Here is a 21,576-nt window from a genome sequence, read left to right on the forward strand (position 1 = left end):
AAGCAGGAAAAGAGACTGACATAAAAAAAGAGGTTGGTTAAATAGGACAAATTTGACAATACTGAGCAAGAGGTAACATCAGAAAGAACAATGCCTCCATTGACTATTACTAAAAAGAAATGAAAACTCCACGGTATCCGCTGTGGACAGCGATGCTTTATCAGTTCTTCCCATAATATTAGTTCTGATTTATAACCATGACTACCAATGAACCATCTGGACACTAATCTGGATTCCACAGGAACCTTGGTTCTAGGATATGAAGTGCTCTGCTCTGTGAGCCTTCTAAAAACACTGGAAAAGAACATATAAATTAATAAATTTGCAATATAATTCACAAACTCTTCATGAGTTTCGTTAACATGAGCAAACCACTTTTAATATATTCCTAACTTTCGGACTGGTTCTAGATCAGGGGTCGGCAAACTTCTGTGAAAAGGCCAGATAGTAAATATTTTAGGCATTTGAAGGCAATACGTCCTCAATACAGTCTCATACAATTTTGCGACAACTATTCAACTCAGTTGCTCTAATCCAAAAGTAATCATAAATAATACATAAACAAGTACCCAGTGTTTCAATAAGACTAATGCAAAAACAGGTGGTAGGCGGATTTGGCCTGGCCTGCCATAGTCTACCTGTCGACCCCTGGTCTAGATGAAAATACTTTAATTTTGAGATTGAAATTAATGCATCATTTGAAATAGTTCATCCCTTTTCATCTACTGTCTGAAAGCCCAATTTAAGATTTCCACAATAAAATTCCACAGGACACTACTCACATAGAATATCAAGTAATATTTACATTGCATCCTATATTAATCTTGTCCCCATATTGTACAACACGGCCTTTTCTACACTAAAGTCCTCAGGCCACATAAAAAATTTAATTACCCTTTTCTTTTCCATTTCAAAGTATTATAACCCATGGTTTTCAAGTCTTATTAACGAACAAAATAATCTGTGGGGCTTTTAAAAATGCAGATCCCATAAGCCCAACTCACATTTACTGAATAAAAAACTTTGATAGAATATATCTCACATATTTCTCTTTTTTAAGCTCCACAAATGTGCAGCACTGAAAACTACTGAATTTAATCAAAAGATATGCTCAATGGACAACTTGCGTCGGAATCTAATGGGATCACAAAACAAATGAATCAACTTGTAGATGTAAGACTTGGCAATCTACATACTCTAATATGCTACATTGTTTTTAGTACATTTAGTTCACTATTATACAAACACAATAAGTTATAATGACAGACAAAGCAATACAACTGTTGTTGTATTATCTGTTGCCTTAGCACAAAATATATATTAATTTTCAAGTTTATTATGCACCTGTGTCCAGATATTGAGGGCCATTCCCACCTATACAAATGGGACTAAAAAGTCTTCAACAGCAAGTCATGTATATATTTAGTTTAATGTATAATATTTAAGACAGAAGTAAAGCACTAGAGTTTCTTTACTGAAAAGCAAGTATTTTCATATTCGATGTACCAGAAAATGAAACTGCCTAGGTTTTAAAATTAAGTAGTATCCAATAAACACTGCCTCAATTTTCCTTTACAAAATATCTCATAACTACACCGAAAACGATAGAAGCTAATGGAAGACTGATGCTCATATATTTTAAAGACATTAAGATTTTCTCAACATAGAAACATTTGCTCCAAGAAACTGCATCAATAAAATTATTTGGATTATAATCTAACCTCAAGTCAATCCCAAAATTGTCTCTGGAAATGAAAATTGGCACACTGCCATATACCCAATTATTTAAACCACTTTTTTTTTTTTTAAATTTACATGGGCAGGCACCGGGAATCGAACCCGGGTCCTCTGGCATGGCAGGCAAGCATTCTTGCCTGCTGAGCCACTATGGCCCGCCCTATTTAAACTACTTTATCTACAATAAATGGAGCAACCTAAAAAAAAAAAAAATCGAAAGACACTCTTATAAAATTCTCATTGTTCCCAGAATAGCTTCTTGTAATCTATCCAATAGCAGAAACTTTCAACCTACTAACTACTGTCTAGAAAACGGTCAAATACACTCCACACTAATGTTAAGACCAAACCTAAATACAATTAAGACAGTAAAAAAACGCATTGTACAGCTAGTCAAAAATAATGACGTTCTTCAAGAGAGAAAAATAGGCTTACTCTATAATCACAATAACCATTATTAAAGAGAAAACTTCCTCTAAAGAGAAATAAGGAAAACAATTTTAAAAAAATAACAATGAAGTGTTCACTTATACCCTTGTATTCATATATATGACAAAAAATTACAATCAAGTTGAAGGCTAACAAAGAAAAATATAACCAAACATGTGCCTTTCCTCATTACATTAAAAAATGTTTATGTTACAAGACACAAAATATTTAAATTAATAATTATCTTATTCTTCAACATACTCTTACTTCCATTGGGATATTTCAATTAGTAATATTTGAAAGAATGGGAGCTAGCGTCTTATAACTGCCCTAGTCTTGAATTAGTACCCGGACAAGCTTAACACTTACCATTTGGTTCCTACCTTTATAATGAACAGTGAAATATGAGAAAGCACATAAGAGGGCCTAATTTCAAAGCTTTTAAAGACAAAAACAAATGTTAAAATTATTTAAAAATTTTTCCCAAATACAGTTTTCCAAGTAAATGAACAGCAACCAACATAACTGCCTCATTATTTTTCCTACAAGCTGTCATGATCTGTAAAGAGCTTTTATTAGTATTTCATTTAGCACTTCATTAGTTTATATTAACAAGAAGCTTTAAGAAGCTAGGAACAAAATAAAACTGACACCAAAATGATGAAAAATTTTTGTATTCATATTTCTAATCTTTGCAAACATGTAAAAATAGAAAACTATACTTTCCTTTAAATAATTTCAATTCCCATTATAACTCACTTACATTCTATCTTAAATATGGATGTCATTCAGAAAATTTAAAGCATAATAACTTTGTGATCTAACATAACTACCAGTTAAAAAATCACGAAAACCTAGGATTCAACAAACTTTTTCTATAATAGTTCAGAGAGTAAATCTTTTAAGTTTTATAAGTCACAAATGATTTCTAATATATATTTTTCATCAACCCTTTAACAATATAAATACCCTTCTTAACTCTGTGGCAAGACAGTACAAAAACAAGCTGGGGGTCCTTGACTATAGTTTACAGTTCCCTGCTCTAGCCAAATTAATCTATTATGATGTTTCAAATAGACAACACATAACGTTAAGTAACAACATGAAAACTAATTATTTTGTTATTTAAATATACAACTACCTAAAATTTTTTTAAGAACATAATCTTAGGGAACAATAAGTGATCACTTTTTGAAATGACAAACCCAATGTAAATATTTTAAAATATCTAATTCAATCTATTCTCAAAGTTCATTGGATTTTGGTAAAATTTTATTTACCACTAAAATAAAATTTAAATACAGAGTTTTTTTTTAATTAAAATAAGTTGGGTTAATTCGATTTCTAAACTGTAGTAATGTCTCCACACATGATTTTTAGAAAGGACAAATAAAATTAAGACTATCTGTCCTTAATTATAAAGACATTAATTGCCACTAAACATAAAGAAACAATGGTTTAATTTTTTTAATATTGTGACATTTTCAAAGAATTTATAAGGCCAATATAATCAAGCAGAACAGTTAGAATACATTCTACTGAATCATTTCTTGACAGATGCCAAAATGATTGTGAATGCGTATGACATTGTTACAAATATTAGAAATTCACTCTAAGAATGTAAACTTCATGCCGACAACTATAAAGAGAGTTAATTCCATTTATTTTAATATAAGCAATTATTTACAAGAAGAAATTTTCAGGTAAATTTAAAAACAAGGTAGAATTTGCTAATTCTCAATGGAAAGAAAGTTTCCAAAAAAAGTCATGTGATTAAAGACAAAAACACCAGTTAACTATTTTTTTAAATATGGGTCTGCAATTTTTTTAATTTATGCTTTTTTCTGTAATACCAGAATAAATTATCCTCATGTTGATAATTTCAACAGATTTATGTTCAAATGTAAAAAAAATTTAAAAATTAAGTTAAAGACATGTCACCAAACTAGTGCTGTGTATACAAAGAGTAAACAAGAACTGCGAAATTATGCCAGAAATTACTCAATATGATGCTTTAAAAACTTACTCAACAAAAGTGTTTACAATTTAAAAATCAATTAAGACTGTAATATGACTTAGAAATGAGTTTTTAAATTGAATTTAAATGATGTAATTTTTCATACAAAGGATTATTTAATTAATGGAAGCTAAGAGACAACTTTGCTGTAATTATGCAAGTCAGAATTTTACTATGTATGTAAAATACTGTGTACATATTTTTTAATTTAAAAATTTTTTTAATTTTCTAGGCACAGAAGAGCCAGGACAGTGAAGATCAGGAGATAAGGCCCCAAGGACATGAACTAATACTTGTAGCCTCCAAAAACCAAAGCATCAATCCCTCTATCCCATATTATCAGCAACCCTTTCTGACATGAAAAATTTAGAATGGGCATAGCCCAAATACCTCTATTGATTGGGAGGAAGACCAAAAGAGAAGGTGGAGTTATAAATGAGAAGACAGGATTTAATAAATGAGTATGATTGCTAAATCATTATATTGACTTTAGTCTCCACTTCTGGCAATGAAAGGAAAAATCTAAAATCATAGAATTATAACCCAAACCAAACTCTGAAATCTGTTCTATAACTAACTGTTGTGGTGTGCTTTGAAATTTGTTACTTTTTTGTATATATGTCATTTTTCACAATGAAAAGGGGGGAGAGCCCCCTTTTGATTGTGAATTAATTTTAAGTAAAACTTAAAAATTACAGATTTTTAAGTAAATTTTTATTAAGTTTTACTACTTAAAAATCGCAGTTCTTGAACAGCTATAGAAAAAAATATTCTTCAGAATAATGAGCTGTTAGGCTGGCATCCTCACAAGATGAAAACAATATGAACATATTTGAAGTATTCTTATTTGGCCCAACACCTGGCTCCCCACAAAACAACAAAATCAGATCAAGCCTTTAGATCTAACTCCAGTTTATGGGAAATTCAGGGATAAAGGAACGTTAAACATTATTGAAGGGATGTAATCAGCAAAATCTAAAATCTGGACTACTATATATAGGGACTCTGTTTCTTAAAAAAAAAAAAAGTATGAAAACAATTATTAGGAAAAAAACAATTATTAGTTATATCAGTCAATTTAAAGAAACTGATTGTAAAAAACAAAAAGCATGGGGCGGTGCAATGGTAGCTCAGTAGCAGAATTCTTGTCTGCCATGCCAGTGACCCAGGTTCAATTCCAAGCCTGCCCATGCGGAAAAAAAAGCATTAAAAAAATGAGCAGATCTGGAATTTGACTAGTTAATATTAAAGAGCTGACATAATTTAAGATATGATAAAGGAGTATAAAAGAGTCCTCATCTTGTAGAGGTACATGCTGAAATATTTATGAGTGAAATTATATGATTTCAGGAACTCAAAATATTCAGGAGAGGAAGCAGAGACATTATCAATGCAAAAGATCAGTCATGTGTTGGTAACTCTTATGGGTTGGGTGGTGAACATATTACTACACTACTTTTGAATATGTCTGAAACCTTCCAAAGTAAGACTTTGTGATAGCAGTTAAACAATAAAATCCATCAAGTAGAGATGATCATGGCTTCTAATTTAATAGTGTACGCACATTTTAAAAAAAAGGAAAATATAACATCCATTTCATAAATCATGATTATCATCTCAAGATACTAATTTTAATTTACTACCTAAAAGAGGTTAAGACAGCCAATCATTTAAAATAAACATGACAAATTCACAACAATTAGAAAACATAATAGCACTATATAAACCAAGATTTGAAGAATTCTGAGTATTCATCTTACACTGAAAGATAAAATGATTTTAATTAGGTAGTATTTTACTTACATTTTCCATATAGTTTGGCTTAAAGCCCTCTTGCTGTCGCCTAAGTTCTTCCTGTTCTCTGTGTCTTATCATTTCTTCTTCACGACGACGATGCTCTTCTTCATGTCTGAAAGATTTTTAATAAAAATTCCTGTTGTAAAATGTGTAAGCCATAAATTTACTTATACAAATTAAATTATGACAAATGAGTTAACAATGATTGGCCATGGGTTTCCAGATGCACCTGCATTCTATTTTGCTCCAAGTCTTTTTAATAAATCAAATAAACCAAAGAAATAAAGTAATTTAACATAGAGTAAACTAAAAAAGGAAAAAAGTAATTTAACATATAACTAAGGCACAATTACATGTTTATAACCATTACATGTTTATAACCAAGGAACAGAGTACAATCCCTAATATTTACCATATACTGTAAAGAGATAGAAGACTCACTGGTGTGGGAGAATTCTTAAGACATTTAGACCCCATCCCAAGGTAAGACACCACAAAGAACCACACTACCAAGACAAAACTTGTAATATGCACAGAGGCAGCCTTAACTTCTCCCTATCCCCATTTAATCAATGGAGGAAATACCCTGGGGAGCAGTTATCAGCCCTACCTGTTTTTGTAACAAGTTTTATAGGACAACCATGTACTTATTCTCTAGCCACATTCCTGCTAGAGTTGCTGAGACAGAGACCATATAGCTTACAGAGCCGAAAATGTATACGACCTATCCCTTTTCCAAAGCTTGCTGACCCCTGTCCTAGAAATACATTTGAACATGAGAAAGTAAAACTTAGAAATCAGTAATGGTTTTATAATATGATTAATATAACTTACATAACTATAAAATTATAATAAACCAATGGAATCACATAACAGTGGCCATGGGTTTCTAGATGCACCTACATTCTTCTATTTTGCTCCAAGTCTTTTTAATAAATCAAATAAACCAAAGAAATAACGTAATTTAACTTAGGGTAAACTAAAAAAGGAAAAAAGTAACTTAACATATAACCATATGCCCTCCATCCAAAGAAAGAAGTAAAAGTACTAAAAGTGAAGGTTACATAAAGCTAACACCCCCTCATTATGCTGCTGCTGCTGCTGTACAACACACCTTCCAAACACACAGACACGAAGTAAAATACATAACAGTGACTAACAGGACCTTATCAGACCACACATGAATAACAAGACAAAATTCCTAAAAGATTTTCCAGGATAATCTTAATTACTTTGAGATTTTTTTCATTTACTCTCCAAAATACATCTCTGCTATAATCCTAAAACAAAAACGAAACAAAAAAAAACTTCAAGCAAACTGCTTAATGCACTCACAAACTTTAGTGCTAAAAAAATACCTTCACACTCATACACTACAGAAAAGGTATATAGGGAAAAGGAAAAAAAGATTGCTTAAAAACTCTAGGGCCACATGTGTTCTGATATTCAGGGTTTTTTCCTTCTATTTTAAGAAAGGTCAATGTACTAATATTGTTTATATCATCCATCCCTGGAATCAGAGGCAGTAGTCCAGAATCAAGCAGGTTAATACTTCTGTACTAAAATAAACATTCGCAGCAAGCAGAAAAAATATATGCTTTACATGAGCATAGCGTAAGTTCTGGTTAGGCTTTGCTATCAAACAGGCACAGGTCACATCCTGACATTAAATGATACATGCAAAAACTTGGTTTTAAAAGTTTTGGTTTTCCCAAATGTACATAAAGTATTACAGATACATGCAACCAGACTGGGGTTCACTTTCTAACACAAAATATAATTTTTAACGTGCAAACCCATTTCCAATAAACTAAATAGAACAGTCTGCTTTTAAAAAGCATTTGTGTGAGCATAGAAGGACCTTGAAAACATTTATATAGTACTGGGAGGAATTTGGGGAACAACAACAGTACTGATCTTTTAGGTAAATTAAGATAAACTTTTTATGATGTTTCTCCCAGTAGGTTTACAAGTCAGAAGAGAAAAAATATACACAGCAAATAGGTAAAAGTCATTAAACATCAACTGTGTCCTTTCATTCCTGTCTATAAATTCGAAAATTCCTATTTTATTTTGAACCTGTGATTATACCTCACTGAAAATTCCACAACCTTAATGTACAGAGAGTATAAAGGACCATTTCCCTGTATTTCTCAAGTTGCTTTAATGATCATGTTTATATTTATATTTAATGTTTTTCAGACCAGGTTATATTCTTACTTCCCAGGTTACATTCATAAATGCAACTAATTAACATACTTTTATTATATCTAGTTCGAAACTATTAAGATTTTAATTTTATAATTTCTTTTAAGTAGAAGACAATGATTTTCAGATTTCAAACATTTCTATAGGACTCTGAGAAAGTATAGGCTCCAATCACTGTGCCAATGAGGACTTAAGGATAAAAATACCCTTCTATTTTGTTCCTGTTCTGCACTATACCTCCTACGTCTATCACAGAGCCCAGAGGAACAAGTGGTAGCTACAATTTGAATCGAGTTATCTAACTGCTTCTGTTAATCTTTCCACCACCCCATAGCATGTAAAGAACTAAGTGACCCATGAAAAACTAAATAATTTCTTTGTAATATTGAAAGGAAACCTGAAACTTGTGCACTCCAAATAAACTGCTTAACCTCTCTCAAAACACTACTTTTCTAAGCCAGTTTTTTTCTTCTTACAAACTAAGTTTTTGTTGTGTTTTGTTTTTAAAAGGCAGAGGTCCAACTATTTGGCTTTTTAGCAGTTAAAGCTGTCTTAAGAGGCAGCTGTTTCAGCCACACACATATCTTCTGTTTAACTGCTATAGTGTCTGCTTTATCTTGCAAAACCTACGGGATATATTTGACTATTCTTAAAATAAGCTTGCAGACATATTTTTTTCCTTTTTTCCATAAATACATAAATAAAAACCACTCAATTTAAGTTCTTCACATTTTAAAATAAGATTCCTATAATAAATTTCAAAAATAACTCTATAGCCACAAGGCAGAGTAAAGTTGTAATGGATTTATCAGTGCCATGCATTTGCTAAAATTTAACCAAGCATAAAGGTTATCCATCAAATTATCATCTCACTATTGAGATATGTTTCTTAGAATCTCAGTCATCAGCATTTAAATGGATGCCCTTACATATTAAGATTACATAATAAAAAAATCATGTAATGAAAACTTATGATGTACACAGAATACTCATCACATCAAGCAATGATCAAGGCTATTAGATTAAGAAACCATAAAAAATCCCCATAAACACTCTATACTACATGCACATCACATTCTTTAATAATTTGATCATTCTAAACTAATGTGTGCTTCCTCCCTGTATTTCTCTAAGTTCCACTACACCAGTGCTTATGTTTTCTGTTCCCCCATAGTATCCAACAAAGAATGTTGTCATTCTTTCAACTTACTTTTCTGTTTCTTGTCTTTCGTGAGCTTGTCACTTATGAAGACCACTAATTATTTTGTAAAATGTCCTTCAATTTACATTTGTCTAAGTAATAGTAATAAAAATAAAACAATTTTTTTAAAAATTCTGTTTGACTTTTTCTGCTGACTGGAATAAGGTTTGCATTTTTGGCCAGAATACCAAAGAAATGACATTATGTCCTTCTCACAGAATCTTATCAAGGGGTTCCTGTTATCATCACTCTTATTATGGGTGAATGATACGTTATTACCTTAACCAAGGTTATCTGCTGGGTTTCTCCACTTTAAATTCTATAGTATAAAGTCAAACACTAATATTTTTCACTTTGTTACTGAAAATCTACCTTTGGTCATTGAGAATTCCTTCAGGTTTGCATCCAGTGTTTCTTTAATATGCCCCATCCTTTACTGAGCACTATCATACTTTCTGGCACATTCTGAATTTTCCCTGCCACAGGTCCAGAATTAATCACTTCTTCAAAGAGCTCCAAATTCCTTAAAGTGGAGAATGGAGTTCAAAAACCAAGATCTACATGCTAGGTGTCCTCACAGCTATCGGGGTGCCACCATTTCAAGGCAATCTCGGTGGACAGGACTATGCAAAATATGCATGTATACTAACCCACACATATGTAAACATGGATATTTCTGCATCTATCTATCTGTGTATATTAAATACCATTGAGTTCACGATGATAGCTCCAGTTCCAATACAATGTATTCATTTGCAATTTCAGACTTTTCTTTCCTTCCTCCTTCCACAATGAGAAACTTGGATCTCATTAAGTGTAATGAGATTTCACGATTTATTTTTTGAGTATGTGAAGAATAGAATATATTTTTTTAAAGCCCAGCCGTCAAGTATCTAAAAGGAGACCCATGTTCCATTACCGGTGCCTGCCCATGTGGAAAAAAAAAAAAGCTATAAAAGGAGAAAGCTAGATTCAGATAGGGTTTTAGGATGGGGAGACAAAAGTCCCTTACTTTGCAAAAGTGGAAAATTTGAACACACTTATATAAAAAGGAAAGAAGCTTGTTAAAATATACTTTGAAATTTATTGCTCTTTTGAATATACATTATATTTCGCTATTAAAAAGTCTCAGAGGGGTGGTACAACAGTGGCTCAATGGCAGAATTCTTGCCTGCCATGCTGGAGACCCAGGTTCAACTCCTGGAGCTTACCCAAGCCTTAAAAAAAAAAAAGCAAGCAGCAAAACAGCTGAAGAAAGATCTCTGAAATAGACAGCTGATGTGGAGAACTGTGTGCAGCAAAGGTTCCCAAACTGTTCTAGTTTGCTAGCTGCCGGAATGCAACACACCAGAGACGGATTGGCTTTTAATAAAAGGGGATTTATTTTGTTGGTTCTTCAGAGGAAAGGCAGCTAACTTTCCACTGAGGTTCTTTCTTACGTGGAAGGCACAGGATGGTCTCTGTTGGTCTTCTCTCCAGGCCCTTGGGTTCCAACAACTTTTCCCGGGGTGACTTCTTTCTCCATCTCCAAAGGCCTGGACTGAGCTGCTAGTGCTGAGATGAGGAATGCCAAGCTGCTTAGCTGTGCTACGTTGCGATCTCTCATTTAAGCACCAGCCAATTAAGTCAAACATCACTCATTGCAGCAGACATGCCTCCTAGCACTGCAGATATAATTAGCAACAGATGTGGTTCACGTACCATTGGCTTATGTCAGCAGCAACCAGACTGGGTATGCTCACCTGGCCAAGGTGACAACTGAATCTAACTAACACATGTCCACCCCTTGACAACTTGGCAACTTCAAGCATCACCTTACACAGATGTAAAAAATTCTCTTGCTGCAGACCTGTGAATCTCAAAACAAGTCCAGTGCCAATAAGCAAAGGAGGATATTCACAGGATACAGATTTTCATTTCCATAGGGAGAAATTGGAAGAAACACAGATGTAAAACCTGCAGGGCAAGCGCCGTGGGATTTCAGAGTTTGAAAGTCATTCATTCTTTGGCTATAGAAAGTGGCAGTCCCACCCCTTCCAAGGGCCTATACAGTGGCCGGCCTCTTTCCAAATCAACCTCGGGGAACATCGAGGAGACCACCTCTGGGCTCCACTCTCTCCAGGCATCAGGGCCACCCCTGGGCTCTCTGCCATTTCTGGGGCACACGCTCAACCCCTCCACATGGTGGCAGGCAGGCTCTCCCAGTCCCCAAAGGAGCGTGCTATGCCTTTTCCACGGCCCGAGGCTGCACAACTCTTCTACTACAATGAGAGGGGAGACTCATCCTCGCCCTTCAGGGTAAACTCACCCTCTCCATATATATGGGTGGGTCCACTCTCCTGGCCAAGGGTTCTTGGCTTCAGACCCGAGCTTCCATGGTTCTTACTCTGCAAACTCCAATTTTTCCCTTTTGTGTCCTCCTTTGCCAAGATGGGCAGTGGTTCCATTTACACCAACAGTCTCCTCAAACCCTCCAGGACTTCTCCATCAATCTCTTGACAGTTCCTCCAAAGTCTTCCCCTTAGCCATCCAAAACCCAGTTCCAACAGATCTGGCACTTGCAAACCACAGCAGCACCCCACTCTCCGGTACTAACTCTGTTCTAGTTTGCTAGCTGCCGGAATGCAACACACCAGAGACGGATTGGCTTTTAATAAAAGGGGATTTATTTTGTTGGTTCTTCAGAGGAAAGGCAGTTAACTTTCCACTGAGGTTCTTTCTTACGTGGAAGGCACAGGATGGTCTCTGCTGGTCTTCTCTCCAGGCCCTTGGGTTCCAACAACTTATGGTACATGAGAACATTATGGTACATGAGAACACCTGAAAGGCTTATTAAACCATAAGATGGCTGGGCCTCCTCCTTAGAGGTTCTCAGTCAGTTCCATTTCTAATAACTAACAACGTCCCGTGAGACCACTAACGCTGCTGGCCCAAGGACTAAACACTGACAACAATGACCGGGGTAGAGAAAATCAGAGTAATTCCAAAACACATATATATGTATGTGTATATATTCATAAGCACACATTTGATGGCATCACATGCAAAGACAAAATTGGAAAAACACCAAAATTCTGAATACCACCTACATCCAGAGACTGAGAAGACATTTCACAGGAATTCAGTTTATTTTCTTCTTTATAACTTCCCATGACCACCTAACTTTTTACCATGAGCACTTATTACTCAACAGTCACCCCCAAGAGAACCTCTTTTGTTACTCAGATGTGGCCTCTCCAGCCAATACAAGCAAATTCACTGCCCTCCCCCTGTCTACGTGGGACATGACTCCTGGAGTGTGGACCTTCCTGGCAACATGGGACAGAAATCCTAGAATGAGGTGAGACTTAGCATCAAGAGATTGAGAAAAACTTCTCGACCAAAAGGGGGAAGAGTGAAATGAGGCAAAATTAAGTGTCAATGGTTGAGAGATTCCAAACAGAGCTGAGAGGTTATCCTGGGGTTATTCTTACGCATTAAATAGATATCACCTTGTTATTCAAGATGTAATGGAGAGCCTGGAGGGAACTGCCTGAAAATGTAGAGCTGTGTTCCAGTAGCCATGTTTCTTGATGATGATTGTATAATGATATAGCTTTCACAATGTGACTGTGATTGTGAAAACCTTGTGTCCGATGCTCTTTTATTTACTTTATCAACAGACAAGTAAAACATATGGAATAAAAATAAATAATAGGGGGAACAAATGTTAAAATAAATTTAGACTGAAATGCTAGTGATCAATGAATGAAAAGGAGGGGAAAGAGGTATGGTATGTACGGATTTTTTTCTGTTGTCTTTTTATTTCTTTATCTGAATTGATGCAAATGTTCTAAGAAATGCTCATGATGATGAATATGCAACTATGTGATGACGTTGTGAATTACTGATTATATATGTAGAACGGAATGATTATAAGTTAAGAATGTTTGCATTTGTTGTTATATTTTTAAAAAAATTTTTAAATTAGTAAGAAAAAATACAACACTTTCAAAAACAAAACTTTTAGGTTTACTTCCTCTACTATAGCCTTGTTCTTAAGATTTTCTGAGATATTATAACTTCTAAAACTCTGAAGAGTAGTATTTATCCATTATACCTCACTATTAAGGAATAAGGAAAGCTGTCAAGCTTTTGTTAATACATGCTGGATCATCCACTCTTCCCAAATTCCTCACCAAACTAAATGATTTTCAATTCCATCACAGATGTCTATTATATACCGAGATTTTAAATGGCCATTCCAGTTTTAACATGGATTCAATTCCCAGAAATCTTTTCTAAACAAATAATCAGAAACATAACTCATGAAAATAAAGACTAAGCACAATTCAAACATACTGAGCTCTGAGAAAATGGAACAGAAAATTACAGCACATTCTTACAATAAAATAACCACAATAATACTTAAGTGCCTTATGTAATTTCAAAACCTATGCAAAATGCCTTTAAACAGCTAAAAAAATCTTAAGAATAACAAATAATTTTGACCTTACGTATGATTAAAAATGGGCAAGTAACTTTATTTTTTTAATTTTCCAACTTGGTCATATGGGCAACAGGGAGTTTTAGTAATAATACACACAATTAAAAATATGTGCATACATTTATGTTACAATGATATTCATTTACCTCAGTTGTATTTGTTTGCGCTTTTGCAGTTCTTGATTTCTGAGTTCTTCTAGGCGTCTGAGTTCTTCTTGACGCCGCATAAGATCTATAAAATATTGATTGTACATTGCACATTAATGTTTTCAGCTTTCCTTTCTGTATTTTTACAGCAATAAGCACAGAGATCCTCTATTGCTGATAATATATTCAGTAACTTATTCACATTCATATATTCAACTCCTCTTTTAGTCTACTAACCATTTTATTATACAAGACTGAATTAAATAACTATCCTTGCTGGGCCTATTTCTTCATGTGTATAAAAAGAAAAATAAAATCCATCCATACGTTATGGAATTAAAACAGGTGGCAACTGTTTTAGCAGAGGGTCGAAAGCATACTAAAAACATTATAAAACAGCTCATTTTCATTTATATTTACTGAAACAAATTACAATCTTTTTCAGCAGCACAAGTGCAAATTCCAAAAAGATTCCTTGGGAGTAACCACCATAACGCACCCAAGAAACAGACCAGATAGCCAGTAGGAACAATGAGATAGAAAACGTTACATAAAGCCCAAAGAACATGTCTCTCAAGATAATTAGGATGAGATTTCTCCTGCATTAAGGCAATCTCTTATGAAGGAGGACATCAAGAAGATAATTCTTTATACAGAGAAGGTAAGGTTTAGCAAACAACTATGACGGCTGAATTCTTAAACTGATTATTTCTTTTAGTATCTTAGAACAGCTAGAAGTAAAAACCTAAAATGGTGGAACCCACACTGAACTCTGAAATCTGTTCTACAACTAACTATGGCACTGTGCTTCCAATTTATTGCTTTTTTGTATACATGTTATTGTTCATACACACAAAAAAAGTCAATTGTGATAACAGAAAGTATTTATTCTTTCCACCCTCCAATGTTCTGGATCAGCTAGAAGGAAAAATCTGAGATGATGGTATGACAGCCCACGACAAACTCTGGCATCTGTCCTGTAACTACTTGTTCAAGAGTGCTTTGAAAACCTGCTTTTTTCTTTCTTTGCTTTGTATATATGGTATAATTTTTTATAACTTTTTAATTAAAAAAAGATAATTCTTGAAAGAGGAAGATACAGTGAACAAGGCCATTTTAAACAAGAAAAGCACTCCTATTAATCACAAATCCCTACCTTATTATCTAGAACAGGGAGACCCATAGTAGGACAAGACAATGAAAATCAGATTTCTTTTGTATATCTGAGAAATACTGTATAAATTTTGCAAATTTTCCAACTCCTATAAATTATGGTCTATACTACCTTACAAAAATGAGGGCACATGTATAGATTTAAAAAATCATAAACAAATCAGTAAAATACTTTCAATGGCACAATAACTTGTTTTTCTTTTCCTTTTCTAATATTATATTATTTGAAATTTCTAAAATGAATGTATATTGTCTCAATGTATGTCTACTAATAAGTAAGTAATGTCTCTTACAGATGACATAAATACTATCAGCAATAGTCACCCCATTCTTTGTATCAGTACTTTTTGGTTACTTTGCCACAATCAGTTCTTTGAAGCATCATAATCGCACAAAGTAAATATTAATGCCCACCATTATTTTATAAATTGAAACAGAACGATGGTTAAAACGGAAATTTTCACACTTTATATGTATTTTATTGTACTAAAAGGGCTTAAAAAGAAAAAGTATTAACTTACATAAATATCAGAGAAAAAATATTCAAGTAGACGAGGAATTTGTTAGAGTCATACACCTATTGGGAATACACAGCACAGCCAAATCTGACCTTTTTCCTAAGCTCTTTTCAAAATGCCAGTATCTCAAAGCTAATTGATCAGATTCATCTGGGAAATTTCCACCAAAACAAAAAAAATTGGGGGATTCTAAGCAGAAAAGTTTGTTTTTGGAGCAAGTCTCACATGATTTCTGATAATGAATCCATAAGAAAATCCCTCATAATCTTAAAAAACATTAAACAGATGACTTAGGTGATGCTGAAGTTTCCTACCATTAGTTCTCAATTTTGAATACTCACTAGAATTACTTACATGCCTTTTAAACCTTAAGTGAACTGAAATACAAGACTTTCTTGTGACATGGAATAAGCATCAATATTTTTTTAAGCCCCCTAGATGACTCCTTTATAAAACCAATGTTGACAATTGGTTTTATAATCAATTATCATGTAATTACTTTAGCTCTAGGCAATAAAAATTGACAAATGTTTAACTATACTCACAAAGAACAAGAGAGAAGAAGCAAATTACTAAAATCAGAAAAGTAAGGAGGGACATTACTACTGACCCAACAGATATAAAAAAAGACTTTATAAGAGAATAGCATGAACACCAACAAATTAGATAACCTTGATGAAATGGACAAATTGCCAAAAACATACAAACTACCTACACTAACTCAAGAAGAATCAGAAGATCAAAACACCAATATTAAGCAAAGAGATTGAATCAATAATCAAATTCCTGCCAACAAATGAGAAAGCCTTCTTGATCAAAAGGGGGAAGAGAGAAATGAGACTAAATAGAGTCTCAGTGGCTGAGAGATTTCAAACAGAGTTGAGGTTATCTTGGAGTTTATTCTTACACATTATATAGACGTCCCTTTGCAGTTACTGGTGTATTGGAGTGGCTAGAAGTACCTGAAACTGGTGAACTATGTTTCAGTTGTCCTGATTCTTGAAGACTGTATATCTATACAGCTTTTGCAATATGACTGTGTGATTGTGAAAACCTCGTGGCTGATCCTCCTTTTATAGAAGGTTCTGGACAGATGAGTGAAAAAAATAATAAAAAATAAATAAATAATAGGGGGAGATAAAGGGTAAAACTTGGGTAGATTGAAATACTGTGGGTCAATGAGAGGGAAGAGTAATAGTGTATGTGATGTTCCAGTTATTTTTTTTCTTTTTCTGGAGTGACGCAAATGTTCATGATCATAGTAAAGAATAAATTACGTGCAGAAAAAAGACACTACATGATATTATAGGTCACTGATTGTATAATATGGTAAGACATGTAATCATAATAAAATATATATAAAATAAAAATAAAATAGATATATAAATCAATAAAAATATATATAAAAAATCTTCCCAACAAGGAAAAGCTCTGGACCAGAAGATGGCCTTACTAGTGAATTCTACTAATTAGCCAAAATATTAATGCTAATCTTATTGAAACTATTCCAAAAAACTGAAGACAGAACACTTTCCAACTCATTATGAGGCCAGCATCTCCCTAACACCAAACCCAGATTAAATGTCACAAAAAAAATGACAAACCCATAACCCTCATGAATACAGATGCAAAATTCCTCCACAAAAAAACAGCAAACCTATCTGACAGCACATTATAAAAATTATACACTATGATTAAGTGGGATTTACCCCACATATACACTAGCAGTTCAACACAGCAAGATACATATACCCACTGTCACCACTGCCATTCAGCACTAAACTGGAAGTTCTTGTCAGAGCAATTAATCAAGAAAAAGAAACAAAGGGCAGCCAAACATTAAAAGAAATAAAACTCTCCCTATTTGCAGATGACATGACCTTATACATAGAGAATAATGACAACTCCACAACGAAGCTTCCAGAGCTAATAAGCAAATTCAGCAAAGTCACAGGATACAAGATAAATATGCAAACAGCAGTTCTGTTTCTAGACACTAGTAGTGAACAATCCAAAAAAGAAATCAAGAAAAAAAATTCTCTTTACCATAGCATCTAAAAGAATCAAATATCTAGAAATAAATTTAAAAGAAGATGTAAAAGGCTCGTACATGAAAAACTACAAAACAATGCTGAAAGAAATTAAGGAATACCTAAATAAACTAAGACATCCCATCTTCATGGATTGGAAGACTAAATATTGTTAAAATGTCAATTCTACAAAAAACAAAATAAAAACAAGGCAATTTCCATCAAAATTCCAACCTGCTCTGCAGAAACGGAAAAGTCAATCACTAAATTCATATGTAAGGGGGAGTGCTCCCAAGCAGCCAAAACCCTCCTGAAAAAGAACAAAGTTAGAGGACCCAGTCCTGATTTTAGAACTAGTACAAAGCTATAGTATTCCACACAGCACAGTATTGACACAGGGACAAACATATAAACCAATGGAATAAAACTGAGGGTTCAGAAATAAACCCTCATGCTTTGGCCCAATTATCTTTCACAAGTGTTTCAAGCCTCTTCAACAATGGTGCTAGGAAAACAGGATATCCACATGTAAATGAAAGAAGAGGGACCTCCTACCTCACACCATATAAAGAAATTAACTCAAAATGGATCAACAGACTAAATTTAAGAACTAAAACTATAAAACCTAAGGAAACATCTTCAGGACTTTGTGTTAGGCAACAGTTTCTTAAATTACACCAAAAGCATGAGCAACAACAGGAAAAATAAATGTGACTTCATCAAAATTTAAAGCTTTTATTTATCAAAGAACTTTATCAAGAAAGTCAAAAGAGAACCAACAGAATGGGAGAAAATATTTGGAAACAAATACTTACTATTCAAAATATATTAAAACAAAAATGTTGCAATTCAACAACAAGAAGTCAAAATTTTTAAATGGGGGTAGGACTCAAATACACATTTCTCCAAAAACGATATACAAATGGCCAGGAAATACATGAAAAGACGTCCAGTGTAAGTCATCAGTAAAATGGAAATCAAAACCAAGAAATAACAACTTAACACCTACAAAAAAAAAATGGCTCCTGTTAAAATAACAAAATAGTAAGTAAGCATTGGAGAGGACAGGTCCTCTCATACATTGTTGGTGGGAATGTAAAATGGTAGCCAGTCTGGAAAACAGTTTGACAATTCCTCAGAAAGTACAGAATTGGCATATGACTTGGCAATCCCACTTTCAGGTATATACATAAATGAAAACAGGAATTCTAATATATTTGCACACTAATGATCAAAGCAGCATTACTCCTATTTTTGCCAAAAAATTGAACCAACACACGTGCCCATCAACAGATGAATGAACAAACAAAATGTGAGTATTTGTGTGCAGTGGAGTATTGTGCAGCCATGAAAAGGAACAAAGTTCTGATTTACACAACAAGATGTATGAGCCCTAAAGACATGGTGTTGAATGAAATAAGTCAGACATAAAAGGACAAATACTGTATGATTTCACTGATATGAAATAAACTGAATATGCAGATTCATAAAAACTACAATACAGGTTTACCAGGGCCAGGAGGGGGACAGGAATGGGTAATTATTGTTTGATTTGCATGCAGTTTCTGTTTGGGGTGATGAAAGTTTTGGCAATGCATGGTGGGGATGGCAGCACAACTTCGTGAATGTTATTAACACTACTAAATTGTATACATGAAAAAGGGGATGAAATGGCTGTATGTAACTTTCCACCAAAAAAGGAAAAAAAAAAAAAAAAACCACAACTTTACAGCACAAAGAGTACCAATGGAAACAGCAGGCTAAAGATAGTAGCATAATTGTAACACCGTTTCATCAATTTCAAAAGTACCACATAACAGAAAATGATATATGGGAAGTCTGCATATTCTGTATGATTTTTCTGTAAACCTACAACTGCTCTTAAAACACAAATTATAGGGGGTACAAGGGTAGTTCAGTGGTAGGATTCTTGCCATGCAGGAGACCTGTGCTCAATTTTCAGCGCATGCAATTCCAAAACAAACAAACAAAAAACCAAAGAAAAACAAAAGAATTTCAACAAATGGTGCTACAGTAAGGGGATACTTACATGGAAAAAGAATAAAACGTGACACCCGTCATACACATACAAAGAAAAAAATTTTTTAATTAAAAATAAATTTTAGCTATTCATCAGAAAAACATGTAACCATTAAGAAACAATGAGGCAGATCTATATATACGGGTGTTTAGAAAGTAAAAATGATGCAAAATAAAGTATTAAAATATACAGGTTTTTGTTATAAAAATATGCCTATACAGATCTACTGACAAATGCAAGGCTTTCTACATGAAAAAATTTTAAAAGAACCTTTTAACCTACACAAGAAATAGTGATTTCTAGAAGACAGCAGAAGGTGGGGGCAGGAAGACTTTTTTCTGAATTGTTCTGTGGTATTTATTTCCATGACACAGTAACAAGAGAACCACAGAACTGAGGTGACCTATAGTCACTCCCCAACCTGAATACATTGTTAGAAATGTTGGACGAAATATCAAACTGAAATACAAAACAGAGTTGCAAAGGGGAAAAAAAATGTTTAAGTCTAACTTGGAAGTGAGTAGAATCCACTGATCAAATTTTATTTTCTAAAAGGGGTTATAAACTAACACAAACAAAACATAGCAAAATGAAAGCTCATGGGAAAGAAATAACTTTGCAAAATAACTCTGCTTCAAATGTCACAATGCCTTCCATGAGGAAAACATTTTTAAGAATTCTATAGGGTCTAAAGAAATATTATTGTCATCAGTAAATCCTTACTAACTAGGATAGTGTGTTCTATAACATCACTTGCTGAAATAACGTCTGTTATACTACATGTTTCTCAGTAGCGGTAACAGAAATCTTCAGCCCAGATGCTTTCACATCTTATTGATGTCACAGCCCAACTGTGGCAGGGGCTGGGGAAAAAAGCATCAAGTAGGGCTTAAGGGCTTTCAAGTAGAGAGATAATTACTTGTATTGGAAGTGTAAGGCAACTATGGAGTGTAGGAAGCTGAATTTTCCTCGTATCATGTATAACCCAAGTGCAGAATCACTGAAGCTTTAAGATCTCTCTTCCAGTTCTAAGAGTCAACCAACAAGTAGTCATTTTTTACTTTAAATAACAATTTTCAAATTTTCTGCAAGATTAGAGACTTGATTTATCTTCAAACATACTATGTGATATGAACGAGGAGAATTTTGTTAGAGAATAAGTAAACGTAAAGAACTATCAGGTTTGAGGTGAAAATGAAATCAGAAATGTCTGACTGGTTTCTATTATCGGTTGGGGGTGGGGTTTGTTTTAACTAATTTGACATCAGCACAGTTAGTCAGTGACTTAGTGTAGCTGGCTCACTGCACATGTAATGAATGAAGAGGGTATGGTGGTTGGGTGCGGTGAGGTGACAGATGTCTTCCTAAAGGAAACGTGAGAATCTTCTAAAGAGATTTAGCAATGACTGATCATAAATTTTTCATTCTTTAAAGTAACTGGCTCTGGTAGGCAGAATGGTTTACAGCAGGGCAAGATGAAGCAACAGAAAAGTCCAGTATAAAGACTATTACAGAATACCCAAAAATATTCCAGAGTATGCTGAGCAGATAATTTAAAAGTATTGACAAAGTCCTTTGAAGGACTACAGGAAAAACTTTCCCACCTGGGAAATTCCTGATACTCTCTCCAACATTAGGGACTCCTAACTTAATAGGCCAAGGCCCTGATCTCTGAGAGCTCTTAGAAATCTCTATTTGTAATGGAGAAGCTAAGCATACCTATAATAATGCCCAATAGTTACTTCCAGGGAACCTCTTTTGTAAGCCCAATTCTGCAAGTAAAATCATTACCC

General features: G+C 33.9%; 1 protein-coding gene across 5 annotated transcripts in view; it reads right to left on the reverse strand.

Moving 5' to 3' along the window:
• PSPC1 (paraspeckle component 1) overlaps positions 1 to 21,576 on the reverse strand; it is a 127,848-nt gene that overhangs the window by 56,566 nt on the left and 49,706 nt on the right. For all 5 annotated transcript variants that reach the window (XR_013174749.1, XR_013174750.1, XR_013174751.1 and 2 more), the window contains exons 5-6: positions 14,022 to 14,106; positions 5,987 to 6,092 (exon numbers count right to left, since the gene is read on the reverse strand). Coding sequence is in view for 1 of the 5 variants with exons in the window: in XM_077158777.1 (XP_077014892.1) it covers positions 5,987 to 6,092; positions 14,022 to 14,106 (191 nt within the window). In the remaining 4 variants the exon portion in view is untranslated. The remainder of the gene's footprint in view (positions 1 to 5,986; positions 6,093 to 14,021; positions 14,107 to 21,576) is intronic.

The sequence above is a fragment of the Tamandua tetradactyla genome, chromosome 4, assembly GCF_023851605.1.
Source record: "Tamandua tetradactyla isolate mTamTet1 chromosome 4, mTamTet1.pri, whole genome shotgun sequence".
NCBI lineage: Eukaryota > Metazoa > Chordata > Mammalia > Pilosa > Myrmecophagidae > Tamandua > Tamandua tetradactyla.